The sequence below is a fragment of the Theropithecus gelada genome, chromosome 9 (genome assembly GCF_003255815.1).
Source record: "Theropithecus gelada isolate Dixy chromosome 9, Tgel_1.0, whole genome shotgun sequence".
Taxonomy (NCBI): Eukaryota; Metazoa; Chordata; class Mammalia; order Primates; family Cercopithecidae; genus Theropithecus; species Theropithecus gelada.
Genome location: NC_037677.1, coordinates 239,349 through 256,868, shown reverse-complemented (window position 1 = coordinate 256,868; position 17,520 = coordinate 239,349). Strand labels below are relative to the sequence as shown.

Sequence of the window (17,520 nt, the reverse complement as noted above, 5' to 3'; positions counted from 1 at the left end):
AGCTGGGGGTGAGACTGAAGAGAGAATCACCCAGTTACCTGAAGAGCCAACAGCGAAGTGGTGGGCGGAGTCTCCCGCCGTTTGGAAAGCAGGTCCTCGCCGTGAAGCATAGAAGACTTCCAGGGTCAGTGTCAGGCCCAGCATCCGGGTCCTGCCCATAGACTTGTAAATTCTTTTCTGGGGATAAATGTTATTTAATATTTACTGTTCTTTTAAATACAGTCTTTGTTGTTCATAAAACATTGTGTTATATAATCAAAATTTAAAAGACCTGCAAAGAAGCAAGAGAATTGGACTCATGTTCATGAGAGGAGACGGCCCCTAAAACAGTCAGTAGAAGAGACATGCTGGAATTATCAGAGACTTTGGAATAGCTGTGATAGGTGAGGCCAGGAATTTGTTGAAAAGGTCTACAACATCTATGAAGAGGTGAGGGGTGTTGCAGAAGGATAAAAACTATGAAAAACACAAAATGGAAATGCTGGAAATGAAAATTAGTATTGGAAATAAAATTCCCATGGTTTAATAGGAGACTAGATACAGCAGAGGAAAGACTCATTGAATGAACTTGAAGTCTGACCAATAGAAATGACCTAAGCATAAAACAAGGAGAAAAGGCATGAAAATACAGTGGAACAGAGTGTCTGAGGCCCGTGGGTCTAACATACCTGTAGTGATCGGAGCCCCCGCAGGAGTGGGTGAGAGAAAATGGGGCAGGAGAACAATTTGAAGAACTATGGCCAGGAGCGAAGGGAAGAATCAACACAAAGATTCAGGAAGCTCAGTGAACTCCAGGCACAGTAAATGAGAAGAACCACACCCAGACACATTGTTGTCCAAACACTGAAAGTCGATGGCAGAGTCGATCTTAAAGCCCCTGCAGAAATAAAGCTAAGTAGGGGGAAGTAGTAAAAACAACACTGAGTTCTCATCAGAAATGCTGGAAGCAGGAGATCCTTCAGAATGGAAGAGAAAAGCAGATACTTAGCCAACCTAGAGAATCCATCAGCAAATACGCATCACAAGAAATCGTAAGAATGTCTCAGGATGAAAACAGATGATAGCAAAGTGAAGCCCAAATTTTTAAGAGGAAATGAAGAACACTGAAAAGAGTCAATACAAGAAAATGTTTTAGAATCTATCAATATGTAGACATGTAAATATTTTTTAGTTTGTTTTAAAAGTATTAACCGTTTAAAAATATGAACTGCTGAGGTGTTCATAATGTGTGTAGGAATAACAGATGAGAACAGGAAGTCGGGCCCTGGAAATGCACCATTGCAAGAATCTTCGTTTTCATAATGTATAACACTATGTGAAGATAGAATGCAATAAATCATGCAAAAAATACACAGAGGGTAAAATGAAATACCATAAATATTCTATTCATGAGAAAAGGAGGCAGGAAGGGAGGAACAAAGAACAAAAGGGACGAGTAAAGAACCAACAGCAATCGCACCAATAAGGACGTGACAAGTAAATGAACTGTGGATGACGTGATTGCTGAGGTTGGAATGTCTGTGTCCCCCCTCCAAACCATCTATGTCGAACTATAATCCCTAACGCAGTAATATAAGACATGAGGCCTTTAGAAGGTGATTAGATTATGAGGATGGAGCCCTCATGAATGAGACTTCCGCCCTAAAGGAGCATCTTCATCCACTCTGCAGGTGCCTCGATCTGGGATTTGCTAGACTCCAGAGCTGTGAACAGCCTGTTACCTAATCTAAGGTATTTCACAGCAGGGGGTAGCAGATGAGGACAGACCCAGCCTTGTCCTGGTGCCTTCCCGTGCCCAGGAGAGGCGGACATTGGCCACAGACCCTGTGAAGGATGGCGTCCAGCTGCTGGGTGATCCGGTGCAGCACAGGGAGGCCAACCTCCCTGTCAGGCTTCTTTAAGGGAATGCTGGCTGGTGCCGAGTTAAGAAAGATGAGTTAGCGGTGATGAGAGTGCAGAGGGAAGAGCACTCTGGCCAGGGAAGCTGAGCTGAAGCCCCTGCAACTTTGGAGGGGTCAGGAAAGATGGGAAGAGTCCAGGCTGGCCAGAGAGGGAGGACGACAGAAGGCTGCACCAAGCGCCGGTCCTTTTCCCAAGATCAGTGGGAAATTGTTAGAGGGCTTAGGGCAGGGACCTGTCATATTTAGCTAATCGTTTTGAAACGATCACTTGGAGTACATCATGAAGGCTTCTCTAAGCCGGTGACATTTCCACAGCCCCCACATTTTAATGCAAATAGAGAAATTCTTTTGGAAATAGGAGTACAAAGAGGTAGTCAAATTTTTGTGTCATTTTCCCTTTCAATTTGAAGAGTGTCGTTTGCCTGGAGACATGCAACCTAAGCTTTTTTACCCAGCGTAGTACATAAGCCCAGTATCAGGTCTTTGGAGTTTGTTCATTCTTTCACACATTTCTACTTACTGTAGCCCTATGTGCAAGTACTAGGTTGTGCTAATATTATGGTGTGTGAATTGCTAAATAGTAAAATCACCAGTCAGCTTAAATGCTAAAATTAGTCCTGTTTTGTGTTTTCTGTGCTGATATTTGGGATGTGAGTCTGTATATCTTCACCTGAGATTTAAATATGACTCATTTGTGCAATAAGCACTTAATACCTAATTGATATAATACTTTTATGTCAGTAAGAAACTTACTTTTTGGTATATACATTTGTCCCTAAGTGGGGGACAGGTTTCCAGACTCCCTATTGATACCTAAGTCCGCAGACGCTCAGGTCCCTGCTGGAAAATGGCTCAGCATTTGCCTAGAACCCATGTACATCCTCTGTGTACTTTAAATCATCTCTAATGACTTGTGATGCTGAATATGATGTAAATGCTGTGTAAACAGTTGTACTATATCGTTCAGGGAATTATGACAAGAAAAAGTCTGTGCCTGTTCAGTACAGGTGCAATTTTTTCAAATATTTGTGATTCAAGATTGGTTAAATCTAAAGATGCAAAATTTATGGATATGGAAGGCTGACTGCTTAACATTTTTATTATATAACTGGATTTTAATGTGAATCCTTTTTTCTCGTTAATGGAACTTGCAATTTCAAAAATGCTTTACCTTTGTTTCTGATTGAGCTTTAGTTGGAATGGATAATGCTGTTTTTCTGTGGGTCCTTTTTGCAAGTATTTGATCCTTAAACACTGAGGGGCATTAGGGATCTCTGTATTTAAGGAAACACTGGCTAGCATTCCTTGGCAATATGATAAATACTCCCTCAGTATGTATCTTGAAATTTCAGACTTTTTACCTCAGGGGTTTTTATAATTTGGAAGCAGCTGTGTCTTACCTCTTTATCTCCTTCACGTATTCTTCTCTATTAATGCTCAGGCCTATTTGGCTTCAGGCGCAGTGTTGCCTCCTCCACGTGGTACAAGATAGGAAAGGAGGTACTAGCCATGCACATTTTTTCCTGAGATACCACCTTGAGCCATTGTAACAATTTCTGAACTTGGATAATTTAGAGAGAATGCTGACTTATTTTTGTTCCAGTTAATATTTAGGTTTCAAGGAATCATGAAGGAAGGAAATTATTTAAATCATTGCTTCAGCTCGAATATATTCAGTAAAAGTCCACTATGTGTAGCGTACACACCTTTATTGGCTATTTGCTTTCTTCATGCCCTTCCTCTCTTTTTTAAACATAAGGATGCTGAGAGACAGCAGTAGCCATAATTACCGTAGTGAAGTAACAGAGAAGAGTGGAATCATAATTTCCTTTTAAAATCTTGAACCGTTGCTTATTTTCATAGACTTGGCTCTGTTGTGAGTGGTGGCAGTTTTTCCATCTGGCTTTGTGACCAAATTTCAGCCAGAAGAAAAACACTTAACTCCCTTTCCACCACTGCGGCTGCAGCTGCTGTCTCTAGTGTCTGCCTCCTGTCGTCATGGGGGTGTGGGTGGGTGCTGGGCCGTACACACGAAGGACAGGTGTGCATCAGTCCAGGCACCTGTGAAAAATCTTCTACTCTTTGTACTTCTGGGGAATGTTTGGGAAAGACAGCTAAGTCACATAGGGAAAAATACCTTGCATCCAAAGAGCTTGCCCAAGTTGCTTTCTGGAATTGTCCAGCAGCTGGGGTAGATGATTTAATACGGGTAGCAGGCAGGGACCACAGCCATGGATGATGAGGAGGAGAAAACAGAAATTGGTGTCTCTGTTTGGGGAACAGCAACAGAGCACATTTGCTGGGGTGAAAACTGCTCCTGAGGCTGCTGAGTAGACCATGTGAGAGCCCAGCGCTGGATTTTCAGATGCGCGCTGGCCTCTCCTTTTGCCTCATCGTTTAGGTGGAGAGGGCTAGTGCCCTAATTTCAGGTGTAAAAGCTTACAGGCTCTCCATTGTTACTGGAATCAGAACCTCGGAACTACCTCAGCCGATTTAGCAAATGAAACTTGCACTCCCACGTCCCTCAGAGTGCTGTGAGTGAGACGGTGCAGTGCCACCATTTACCTTCTGTGTTTCGAAGTGACTCGGGTCCCTGCGCCGTGGTTAGTCACCTGCTTCGCCCTCTTCTGTTGCTCCGTGGATATGCTGACATCTTTAAAACATTTCTTTTAGTCTTGTACAGTGGTTAATTTTAATGATTTCCATATTTGATGTTGTTTTTGATCTTCTTTTCATTTTGTTTCCTGCTTTTCGCATTCTCCTCCCCACCCCTCCCTCTTCTCCATCCCATTTTTCACTGTCGGGTCATGTGTGTCTGTGTGTTGTGTGTGTTGGTTTCTGTTGTCTGGTATTCTCTCCTCTCTTCTCATCCTCACCCTTCTGCTGCTGTAGCCTCACAGGCTGTGGACCCTGGCCGAGCAGGTAGGGGACTTTCCTGTCCGTCACACCCATGCCTCCCTGCCCAGCCCCGCTGCCTTGCCCGCATCCAGCCATGGGACAGACTAGCAGTTGAGTGCAGAGATTGGCCGGGGGTCTGCAGACCCTGTGATCGTGGGTGCTGCCTGCCGGGCAGTGTCACGTTCAGGCCTCACGCGTAGCCGACGCTGTCTTCCCGGGGTGCGCGGTCAGTGGTTCCTTTGCCAGTTTGGTTCATCTCTGTTTTACTTAATTCTCCACCTGTTTTCCATTTACTTATTTTTAATTGATCTCCATGGCTGTATTTCGTGTTACTCACTGTGGCCGGTTCTCCGCTCGGCACTGGTCTGTGGCGTGGCTTTGCTGAGCAGCAGGGGTAGAGCTGTCACTGGGAGCGTCTGCCGGGAGGCTGACTCGCATGTGCTGTTCTTTTTCCCTATCTCGGTGGTGAGATACCAGGGCCCAGGGTTATTGAGTACTATGGTATGTTTTAATGACATTGTCTTTTTTTTTTTCTTATATATAAGCAATATAAGAAAATTGTGTGCCTTTAGTACAAAATTTGGAATTCTCTCCTGAAGAATTTTAGTGTAATTCTTCAAATGAATTCTGAAGGGCTCCCTTATTTTTTGGCAAATTTATTGTAGGTTGTCTTTTTCCAACCAAGGTGTTGTATTGCCTTCCCCAAAAATGGTTGTACAGTTTTGGTTTCTAACACAGCCTTCATGACACTGCTGTTCTGTGGACAGAGGCCACTGGTCAGAAGCCAGCATGGTATAATTTTTCAAGCAATTTACGGTGCCAAGAAAAGATTTCTGGACTCCTGTGTAAAATCAACAGCCCAGTGGCTCAGACCACCAAGTCCTGCCCAGCTTACCAGGATCAAATACCCCTTCTCTGACCTATGTCTCAGCCGAAAATGCCCTCCTCAGGCCAGAGAGCCAGAGCACAAGCAGAGCCCGGAGGAGCAAGATGCTCCCCTCACCTCTTCCTCCCTGGCCTGTCCATCCACATCATGCATCTGCTTCACTGTCCTGGGCCCTTAAAGTACACCTTTTGTTGTTAAAGGTGGATGCATGCAGTAAAAATTTCTCTGCACAGATGCTTCATATCCTTCCAACCTGCTTTTGCAGCCGCCGTCTTGGCAGTTTCAGCCTTCCCTTTTTTTGGCACAGTGCGTGGCTTGTCTCCTTTGTTTCCTATTTTTATATATTGGCGGTCAAGCTGTGTGAATCCAGTATTATCCTAATAAGATATGCCTTCTGGAATTTAGGTTATCAAACTGAAAGTTAGCAGGTGCCTTGCAGAGATTGCTGGTCTAAGTGCTTTTAGTTTTATTTTTCACTTTAACATTTTACCAAAGAAATGTTTCCTAGCTAGTAGAAGCACAGACCCCAGTCTCCTTCCATGTAAACTTGAGTTAACCACTCTGTGTTGTTGCTTGCAGGGAACCTCAGGACCTGACCCAACCACTGTCTATGTGGACATGAGAGCCCTGAGACATGACAGGTACTGTACGCTTCTGGGTTTTTTCTTTTCCTTTTTATGTTTTGTTCTGTGGCCTTGCATGCAGGTGTCCATCTAGAAGAAGGGGTGCGCGTGATGTTTATCTGCTCAGAGTGTGACTGTCTCATGAGTGAAGTGGTGGAGTTAGGCATTGGCTTGAACTTTGCAATTGAAGACTCTGGCCAGGCACGGTGGCTCATGCCTGTAATCCCAGGACTTTGGGAGGCTGAGGTAGGCGGATCACCTGAGGTCAGGAGTTCGAGGCCAGCCTGGGCAACGTGGCAAAACCCCGTCTCCACTAAAAATTACCCAGGTTTGGTGGTAGGCACTTGTACTCCCAGCTACTTGGGAGGCTGAGTCAGGAGAATTGCTTAAAACCGGGAGGCAGAGGTTACAGTGAGCTGAGATTACACCTCTGCATTCCAGCCTGGGAGACAGAGCAAGACTCTGTCTCAAAAAAAGAAAAGAAAAGAAAAAGAAAGAAACTCTGTTGCAGGATGGCAGTGGCCGGTGTGATAGCAGGAGTGTGGCCAGAGCCGCTTTATCTGACTGTTTCACCGGAAGGCAGGCACTTGGTTCTTTTCCTTCCTATTTTAGGCACCATTTTGCCCCCCTCGTAGAATGTCAGCATCCTGCCCACATTTATTTACATGATGTTTTGTGAAGGTGCTTAAATTAGGGGTTAGGGTTCAGGTTACCTTCTCTATGTGGCCTCCTAAGCGCCCCCTGAGAAGAAAAGTGGAGTTCTTGGTGAGTGTGTGAGGACTCCAGAAGGCAGGGATGGGGTTGAGCAGGGTGAGAAGCCCTTCAGAGGAATCTCTGCCCACCAAGGAGGACCCACTAAGATGCCAAAGAGGAAGGAAAGAAGGCGTCATTTTTACTGCAGACTTCACCCGTTGAAACAGATCATTTTCCGCTTGGCGACTGTGGAGGTGCCCGTTCATTGTGCTTAGGTGAAGTGTGTGGGACGTGCTGTCTTCCCTTACCGCCGTCAGCAGCCGCTCCCTGACATGTTGCTGTGTGTGCCTGTGCCTCGGGTGTCTGGCGTGCCTGGAGGCATTTTCGATCAGCACAAGTTGGGCAGTGGCTCAGCTGGCATCTGGTGGGGGGATGCCAGGGATGTCCCAACAGCCTGCATGGGACAGCCAGTGGCTGAGAGCTCACGTGCCAGGGCCAGGAGCCACGACCGCCCTGACGGTTCACACTTGTAGATGCATGCCTGGCCCTGTGGCTCTTCCCTCAGGCCCTCTGGTCGACAGAACCACTGGCTGCACAGTTATGAAATCACAGAAGAGTGGTGGCCCCCTAGGAGCCCTCGGGAGGCCCTGCAGGCTGAGGGCCAGAGGCAACGCCTGCCCCCAAGGCCACCAGCTGCCAGGGACAAAGTTCAGTCTGGAACACTTAGAAAAATCAGAAATGTAGTTTTAGAGTAGATAACTTGTTTCTGGGCATACGATTTTCTAAATAATCACTTCTGGGCTTTAAAGCATGTCTACTTAACTCCCTGTAAGAATTCTTTGGAAAATATCTCATAATTATATGACTTCCTGGAGAAGTGAGCAATATCTCATCAAATAACACATGTATGCAGTTCTATCTGTGGCCTGGCCCTCAAAGAGTAACCTTTTCCCTGACTAGGCTGCTAGGTGCTTTGGAAAGCATCTGAAATGGAAGTGAGAGCACGTAGGGAACAGGAGCTTGCAGTGCAGTTCACTTTCCCACACACCACTGCGTGGGTCTGGTTGGCACCCACGCCGCTCTCTCTTGCTGCTCGCTGGCCTAGGCTTTCACCTTTGAGCACTGCCGAGCGGAGCTCCTTGGATGCCAGACATCTTCACAAGACTCAGACCTGACCCCCATCCTCAGCATTTTACATACAAAGAAGAAAAGCAAAGTCTGGCTCTACATTGCAGAGCAACTTCCTTTCACTGGGCCCTGCCCAGGCACCCCTGAACCTTCCCTGCTGCTCTCTAGATGGACCATGTGCCAGTCTTCCTCGCATGCCCTCGGGTGGGAGACGCTGCCCTTCCCTCCTGGCTTCTGGGGCTGCTCTCACTCTTCTCATTCCTTTCAGGTTTTTCTCCGTGATGTTCTCTCTCTGACCTTTCTGACTGGGTCTGTCTGTGGCCCCCTCCGTCTGGCTGGGTCCCTTCTCCCTTACCCTCAGTGCAGAGAACCTCAGTGGCATCCCAGCCTTGCTCTCTGATGCCCCCACCACCTACTCACAGTCCGCAACCCCCAGCCCACCTCCAAGGAGTCTGGCCCCAGGGGCCTTTCCTCCAGTCCTCCAAGCTCAGCTCCAAAGCCCTCTCCTTCCTTAAACCTCCCTTAAATATTCCCAAGTAAAAATACATCCAGCTTTAATCTGCAGCATCACTTTCGACCTTTACTAGCATGTAACACACCTCATGCTGCAGCCACTGGCAGAGGGGGCTCTGGGTCACACAGGTAAGAATTCAGCTGCTCTGGGAACGAGGTATTATGCTCTGTAACCTGCTTCCCTCTTGCTTTAGTCAGTTTCGGTTTCTATAAAGGAACACCTGAGACTGGGTGATTTATAAAGAAAAGAAGTGTATTTGGCACAGGGTTCTGCAGGCTGTACAGGAAGTGTGGTGCCTGCATCTGCCTCTGGTCAGGTTTCAGGGAGCTTCACTCATGGTGGAGGGAAAGAGGAGCCGCAAGTGAAGAGATCCATGGTAGGAGGAGGGGACAGACTGCCTTTAGCCACCGGCTCTCCTGGGAGCTGGTAGAGCAAGAACCTGCTCCCCCGCAGGGAGGGCCTGCGTCTATTATGAGGTATCTGTCCCCATGACTCCAGCTCCTCCCATTAGGCCCCACCTCCAACCCTGGGGATCACATTTCAGCAGGAGCTTGGGGAGTAGGGGGGGAGGTGCTCAGAACAGGTGTAGTAAAACCAGTCTTCCCGGGCACCTGTGAGGACAAAGTAAAGGAATGCTGTGAAGAGCTGGACGGGGGCCGATGCTGTCACTGTGAGCTCCAGCAGCTGGATGATGACAGAGGACTCACCTCTTCTGTTCCACTGGCCTAGGGCTGCTGACCACAGAGGGTGAGAAAGTCAACAGTCCAAGGCCAGCAGTCGGGAGGCAGTGAAATGAGAGCCACTAAAAGCACTGACCCTTTTCTTTCTTGTTACTCTTCCTATAAAAATGGGATGGTGGTTTTCTCACTTGATCTGCATTAGGGTCTGTCACAGGATTAATTACTGTTCCTGTTGCTTTAATGGCACACTCACTTGGGAGCTCCAAGGCACCTGGCCATGTATCGTCTAATTACTGTGGAGAAGGTTAGCTTATTGGTATGCACATGCAATTTCCTTGAGAAGAGAATATGAATGTGCACACACACAAGAAAGACAGCCTACAGAGGAAGACGACCATTGTGGAAGTCAGTGGTTAAACAGGTGTATTAGCCATTTCTACTTGGTTTTCTGCCTCTGTTTCTGATGCCCTTTTTATTCTTGGAGCCATGGTGGGTGGGACCTGCCTGCATCTGTGACAGGTCACCATGGAGAGCATTTCTGCATCACAGAGTTGAGGAGACACACACTGCCTGCTTCTGGAACAGATTACAGTCCCACATGTGCAGGAAGGAAATGATGAAATTGTGTTAATACTATTTGAAAGTGACTATTCACTTTAAAAATATTTTTACAATGTAATTCATTTTAAATGAATTCGTAAGTCTCTCAATGACTTCCAATTTGGTCTTTCCATGAACACTTTAGTTTTTCAGACTTTAGATAAGGAAATATATATATATTTTTGTCTGCGTTTGAAGATGGGGTTTTTAAGGCTGGGAACAGGCTCACACCTGTAATCTCAGTGCTTTGGGAGGCCAAGGCAGGAGAATCACTGGAACCCAAGAGTTTTGAGAGCAGCCTGGGCAACATAGCAAGACTCCATCTCTACATTTTTAAAAAATGAGCTAGGTGTGGTGGCATGTGCCTATAGTCCTAGCTACTCAAAAAGCCGAGGTGGGATGACTGCTTGAGCCTAAGAGTTAGAGGCTACAGTGAGCCATGATCACACCACTGCACTCCAGCCTGGGCAATGGAGCAAGACCTTGTCTCAAAAGAAAAAGAAATAGTTTTAGCAATTTTTTATATCTTAAGAACATTACATTGGTGTAAAGTCCTAGGATGAAAACGTTCTTAGCTTCCTCAGGGCTTGTAACCTGAAGTCATAATTAAAGGGTATTACCAGAAAAGCATAGATATTAAATTAATTCCTGCTCAGTGTTAGTCCAAGTATCAAGATCCTGAGAGCAGGGGGCACAGAATAAAAGTGCATCAATAAACTTCAGACTTAGGAGCAGAATGGAGGGAGTGAAGACAGAGATAAAGACAAATAGCTTAACAAGAGCCTTTCACCCGGTCAGGTCCTTGTGTGTGTGTGTTTCAGTGCATGTGAGTGTGCTGTGAATACATGGATGTGTGTGTTGCAAGTATGTGAATAGTGTCTGCACATGTGAATGAGTTTGTGCATATGCAAGCTTGCCTGTGTTATGTGTTGTGTGGGTGAGTGATGTGAGTACAAGTGCATATATGCATGACAGTATGAGTTTGTACAAGTGTGTTGTGTATATATGCTGTTGTGTGTTACAAGTGTGCATGTGTGTGCAATATTGCATGTTTCAACACATGCATGTGCACAAGTGTGTGTGCTGCAAGTGTAGACGTGCATGTGTGTGTCATGAGTGTGTTGCAAGTATGTTGCAATTGTGTGACTGTTTCAAATATGTACACATTTATGACTTTGCATGTGTGTGTGCATACAAATATGCAGCATATATTTGTGCAAACATGAGTACATGCAAGTATGAGTATGCACATGTGTGTTGCATGGGTGGGTGCCTGTGTGTGGTACAAGTGTATGAGGGTTTGCAAGAATACAAGTGCACTCCCATGTGCATGTGTGTTCAAGTGTGAGTTTGCATGTGTGAGTGTAGTGTACCAAGTGTTTTATGTGTGTGCAAATATGTTGCATGTGTGCATGCAGATGAGTTAGTGCTGATGTGTGGGCTATGTATTGTGTGTGTTGCATGTGTGTGCATGTGCACATGCACATTGAGTCTTAGTATTGCCTTGTATTTTGTATGTGGAGTTGTGTTAAAAGTATGCACACATGTGCATGCATGTGGAAGTGTGTGTGCATTTGTGTGCATACATGTGTACATGAGAAGGATTTGCTGGGAGGGGGCCACAGTTCTCCAGGTGGTCTTTAGTCCACTCATCACGGCCTGTGGTCTTAGCAGACTGAGAGCTGGGCTCTCAGTGGAGCTCCTGCCCCTTTACTGAATTAGTCATGTGCTGCATAGTGCCATTTCTGTCAATGACAGACCACAGTGGTCTCCAAGACGGTGTTCCCTAAATGATAGTGGTTCCATAAGACTATAATGAAGCTGAAAAATTCCTGTGAAAATGGAGTCTATTGATGTTGTGGCCATCATAATGCAATACATTACCTGTTTGTGGCTATGCTAGCGTAAACCTGTGCTGCCAGTTGTATAAACGTATAACATGTAGGATCATACACAGTACATGCATAATACTGGATTGTGATAAGATACCTGTGTAACCGCTTTATATACTTACCTTTAATGTCGTTATCTTAGAGTATATTCTCTCTGCTTACAATAAAAAAGTTAACTGTAAGATAGCCTCAGCCGGTCCTTCAGGAGGAATCCAGCAGAAAGCATTGTTCACACAGATGACAGCTCTGTGCATGTCACTGCCCTAAAGACCTTCCAGTGGGACAAGATGTGGAGGTGGAAGGCAGTGATTTTGGTGATCCTGACCCTGTGAAGGCCCAGATTAATGTGTGTCTGTGTATTCGTTTTTAACAAAGTTTAAAAAGTCAAAAACTTTTAATAGAAAACTTGATATAAGGATAAATTATTTTTGTACAGCTGTACAATATGTTTTACTCTGTTTTTATAAGTGAGTCAAAAAGCTTTAAGGAATTTACAACATAGAGTTACAGTAAATGGAGCTTAATTTATTTAACAAAGGAATTTTCTTACAGATTTAGTGTAGCTTATGAGTACAGTGTTTATGAATCTACAGCCACGTGTGGTGATGTCTTAGCTCACAAGTGCAGTGTTTATTAATCTACAGCCGCGTGCGGTGATGTCTGAGCTTGCAAGTAGTCTTTACGAAGTCTATAGCCGCATGTGGGTGATGTCTTAGCTTACGAGTACAGTATTTAAGAATCTACAGCCACATGCAGTGATGTCTTAGCTCACGAGTACAGTGTCTACGAAGTCTACAGCTGTGTGCGGTGATGTCTGCTTACAAGTACGGTGTTTACAAATCTACAGCTGCGTGTGGTGTTGTCTTAGCTCACAACTACGGTGTTTACGAAGTCTAGAGCCACATGCAGTAATGTCTTAGCTTACGAGTACAGTTTTTAAGAATCTACAGTTGTGTGTGGTGTTGTCTTAGCCCACGGGTACGGTGTTTATGAATCTACAGATGTGTGAAGTGATGTCTTAGCTTACAAGTACAGTGTTTACGAAGTCTACAGCTACGTATGGTGATGTCGTAGCCCTTTGTGTGCACTCACCACTTACTCACCCAGAGCAGCTTCCAGTTCTAAAAGCTCTGTTTATGGGTAAGTTCCCTATATGGGTGCACCATTTTTTATCTTTTTACAGCATGTTTTACTGTGCCTTTTCTATGTTTAGATACACAAATACTGTTGTATTGCAATTGTGTATAGTCACCTGCTGTCCAGGTGTGCAGCCTGGGAGCACTTGGCCGTACCATACAGCATAGGAGCGTAGGAGGCTACCCCGTCCCTGCATATGTAGGTCCACTCTGTGGTGTTTGCATGATGACACAATGGACAGCTCGTTTTTCAGGATGTTTCCCTGTTGTTGAGTGACATTACTGTACTTTTTACCTGTGGCTTCTCAGCGTGTCACACGATCCTCAGGTGACTGTCCCAGCAGTGTACCCAGGAGCCTCACCCTCACTCCCCCGTCCCTTGGGTACCAGAGCTGAGCCTCAGGGTGGTTTGTCTGGCTGCAATGAATTTAACAGGTGCTTGGATTAGGCTCAGGACCCATTGTCTGGCCTCAGATCTATCACTTTCTGGCCATGTGATCCTGCACACGTTGCCTTCCTGTATTTTACTTTCTCTGCCTGTGAAATGGCAGAAGCAGTGCCACTCCTAGAGTCATTAGGAGGATTCTTGGTATGTGTCAGGTACTTGGGACAATGCTGGCCAGCTGTCTCAGTACAGTTATCTGATATAGTTATACCTTTACATGGATATACGATTGTGTGTATGTATTCATGCAAATGCCTTGTTCTTATTAGTTTATATTTTTTTCCTTTCTTTCTGCTCTGGCTGTCTTCAGGCATGAACAGCCTCCTAATCCATCGTCTTGCCCAACTTGAGATGATCATCGGGTAAGGGACAGTAGGGCTTTCATGATTCCTTAAATAGAACTTGCAGTCTACTTGAAAACAGATCACAAACCAGTGGGGAAAACCGAATGAAAAATAAAGAATTCACATTCACACTATGTCACTTGTGGTATTTGGACACAATGTCCTGCAAGGCTTTGTCGTTCTCCTGGTGCCTGGTTTGCAGCTCCCACTTCTCTTGCTCCCCACTCCAAAAATCCCCTGGCCAGGTGTGTGTGGAAGGAGAGCAGTCACGGAGCACCGTGGCCACCCCACAAGCGGGTGAGGACGCAATTCCCAGAGGCGGGCTCCCAGGTCCTGACCCTCTAAGGCATGTTTTCAGGAGATGGAAGAGGCAGGCTTATTGCCAAAATATTTTTGTCTCTGCTGTTTTAGAATTACTATCCGTATCCCAGAGAGGCTGTGTCCATGTTTAAACTCATTAATATTTTTAGTCTTTACATCCCATTCTCTATTCTTTCACTTTGCCATATCAGTGTAACTTTAAACCTTTGAGGGCCTCAGTTTATCTCCTAAATGAGGCAATTAAGCAGCAATGAGCAGCTCCCACCCACTATGACCCCCTGCAGCTGCCTTTTCTCCTGACCCCCTCCACCTTCCCCAGACCCCAGCCCTCTACTGTCTGCTCAAGGTCCTGGGGCTGACCAGCATCCCCTCCCTCTGACATCATCAGTGTTTCCTTATCTTTGAAGTCGTCTATCTGAATGTAAATATGACATGACAAATGCCGTCCAAAAACAAAAATCCTCCTTTGACCCTTTTCACCTGTGGCCACCACACGGCCCTCTCCCCAGACAGCTGAACACCTCAGAGGGTCTGGGTTCATCTGCTGGCTCATGAGAGACAAAGCCCTATGTCCCCACAGTTCCCTGGTGGCACCCAGCAAGGCCACCTATGACCCCACCCTAATGTTCCACGCTGAGTGCCAGTGGATGCTGCTGAGCCTACCCTCCTGCTGGAAACTCGCTCTTCTCTTTGGGTTTAGGGACTACACACTGATAGTTCTTTTGTTGACATAAACAGAAAAGCTTATTTTTCTGTTTAATAAACAAAAAGATGCTTTTCAAGTCCTTTCTGTGGAGAAGGAGTTGCCTGGCTGCTCAGGGTGAGTTCCGGTTTCTCCACATGCTAAGGGCCGCCTCTGATTTGTTTCTCCACACGCTCAGGGCCGCTTCTGATTCCGGTTTCTCCACACGCTAAGGGCCGCTCCTGATTCCGGTTTCTCCACACGCTAAGGGCCGCTCCTGATTCGTTTCTCCAGACGCTCAGGGCCGCTCCTGATTCCAGTTTCTCCACAGGCTCAGGGCCACGCTTGATTCCGGTTTCTCCACACGCTCAGGGCCACGCTTGATTCCGGTTTCTCCACACGCTCAGGGCCACGCTTGATTCCGGTTTCTCCACACGCTCAGGGCCGCCTCTGATTCCGGTTTCTCCACAGGCTCAGGGCCGCGCCTGGGTTCCGGTTTCTCCGCACGCTCAGGGCCGCTCCTGGTTCCGGTTTCTCCGCACGCTCAGGGCCGCGCCTGGTTCCGGTTTCTCCGCACGCTCAGGGCCGCTCCTGGTTCCGGTTTCTCCGCACGCTCAGGGCCGCTCCTGGTTCCGGTTTCTCCGCACGCTCAGGGCCGCGCCTGGTTCCGGTTTCTCCGCACGCTCAGGGCCGCGCCTGGTTCCGGTTTCTCCACACGCTCAGGGCCGCTCCTGGTTCCTGTTTCTCTACACCCAGGGCTGTGCCTCGGTTCGGTTTCTCCACACGCTCAGGGCTGTGCCTGGGTTCTGGTGTCTCCACATGCCCTGGTTCTTGTTTCTCCACACCCAGGGCTGCCCCTGATTCCGGTTTCTCCACACGCTCAGGGCCGCTCCTAATTCCAGTTTCTCCACACGCTCAGGACTGCCTCTGATTCCTGTTTCTCCACACGCTCAGGGCCGCGCCTGGTTCCGGTTTCTCCGCACGCTCAGGGCCGCCCCTGATTCCGGTTTCTCCACACGCTCAGGGCCGCTCCTAATTCCAGTTTCTCCACACGCTCAGGACTGCCTCTGATTCCTGTTTCTCCACACGCTCAGGGTCGCGATTGGTTCCGGTTTCTCCACAGGCTCAGGGCCGCCTTTGATTCCGCTTTCTCTACACGCTCAGGGCCGCTCCTGATTCCGGTTTCTCCGCACGCTCAGGGGCCTCCCTGATTCCGGTTTCTCCACACTCTCAGGGCCGCGACTGGTTCCGGTTTCTCCACACACTCAATATTGTCTTGATTAAACCTCTACTCTCCATCCCTCTTCCCTCAGCCCCTGGCACCCGCCATTCTACTTTGTCTATGAATTTGACTACCTAGGTAGGTACCTCATATAAGTCCAGTCCTGTGGTATTTGTCTTTTTGTGACTGGCTGATGTTACTCAGCATGTCCTCAGGGTTCATCGATGTTGTAGCATATGTCAAATTCTCCTTCCTTTTTAAGATTGAATAGTATTTCCTTGTACGTATACACCACACTTGGCTCATCCGTTGTCTGCCAATGTTCACTTGGGTTGCTTCCACCTTTGGGCTGTTGTAACTGATGCTGCTGTGAACATGGTTTACAGATACTGCTGAAGACCTGGTCTCAGTTCTTCTGGGTATATACCCAGAAGTGGAATTGCTGAACCATACAATAGTTCTATTTTTAATTTCTGGAGGAACTGCCATACTGTTTTCCACAGCCACTGCATCGTTTTACTTTCCCGCCAGCAGTGCACATGGGTCTGGTTTCTCCATGTGCTCACCAACAGTAGCTGTTTTCTTTTTTTTTTTTTTTTTTTTTTTTTTGAGAGTAACCATCCTAATGGATGTGAGATGCCATCTTGTGGCTTTGGTGTGCGTTTTCCTAGTGATGGTCTTGTCAAGCATCTCATGCTCAACTGCTATTTGTATACCTTCTTTAGAAAAATGACTATTCAAGTGTTTCCACACTTTTTAACTGGAGTGGATTTTTTGTTTGGTTTGTTTTTTGGGTTTTTTGGGTGTTGAGTTGTAAGAGTCCCTTACATAATCTCGGTATTAGCCCCCTAACAGATATGTGATTTGCAAATCTTGCTCCCATTTCCTGGGTCGCATTTTCACTCTGCTGATTCTGTCGATTGTGTCCTTTGATGAACAGAAGCTTTTAATTTTGATGTCCAGTTTATCCTCTGTTTTCTGCATATACTTTTGGTGTCGTAGCCAAGAAATAATTGACACATCCAATGTCATGAGGCTTTTCCCTTAACAGTCTACAGTTTTATCTCTTACATTTATGTCATTGATCCACTTTGAGTTAAAGAATTTTTAATATTTTTTAAAGGCAGGGACATGACGTTGGCAAAAATGTCAATGTCATAAAGACAAAAAAGACTTTGGAAATCTTCCCATTTAAGGCAAGCTAAAGAAATGACAACAAAATACAAAACCTGATGCTAGGGTGAGCCCTGCACTCAAGGTGGGAACTGTAGGGATATTACTGGAGTAATGGGAAGAATTGGAAAGAGGCTATAGATTAAATATTGGATCAATATTAAAATAATTGAAACTGATAACTGTTCTGTGCATAAGTAAGATAATATCCTTATTCTCAGGAAATCCACCCTTAAATACTTAGGAGTAAAGGGGCCTTGATGTATTTAACTTACCCTCAAATGGTTCAGAAAAAACTGTGTGTGCATATTGGGTAAGATGGGGTGGTGGGCAGTGCAAATTCTAAAGCAGATGGAACATAATATTAACAAGCAATGAACCT

General features: G+C 46.2%; 1 protein-coding gene across 2 annotated transcripts in view; it reads left to right on the top strand.

Moving 5' to 3' along the window:
• The window catches only part of DIP2C (disco interacting protein 2 homolog C), a 368,414-nt gene that overhangs the window by 327,993 nt on the left and 22,901 nt on the right, over positions 1 to 17,520 (top strand). For both annotated transcript variants that reach the window (XM_025396905.1, XM_025396903.1), the window contains one exon: positions 6,265 to 6,326. In XM_025396905.1, coding sequence (XP_025252690.1) covers positions 6,265 to 6,326 — 62 coding nt within the window. The remainder of the gene's footprint in view (positions 1 to 6,264; positions 6,327 to 17,520) is intronic.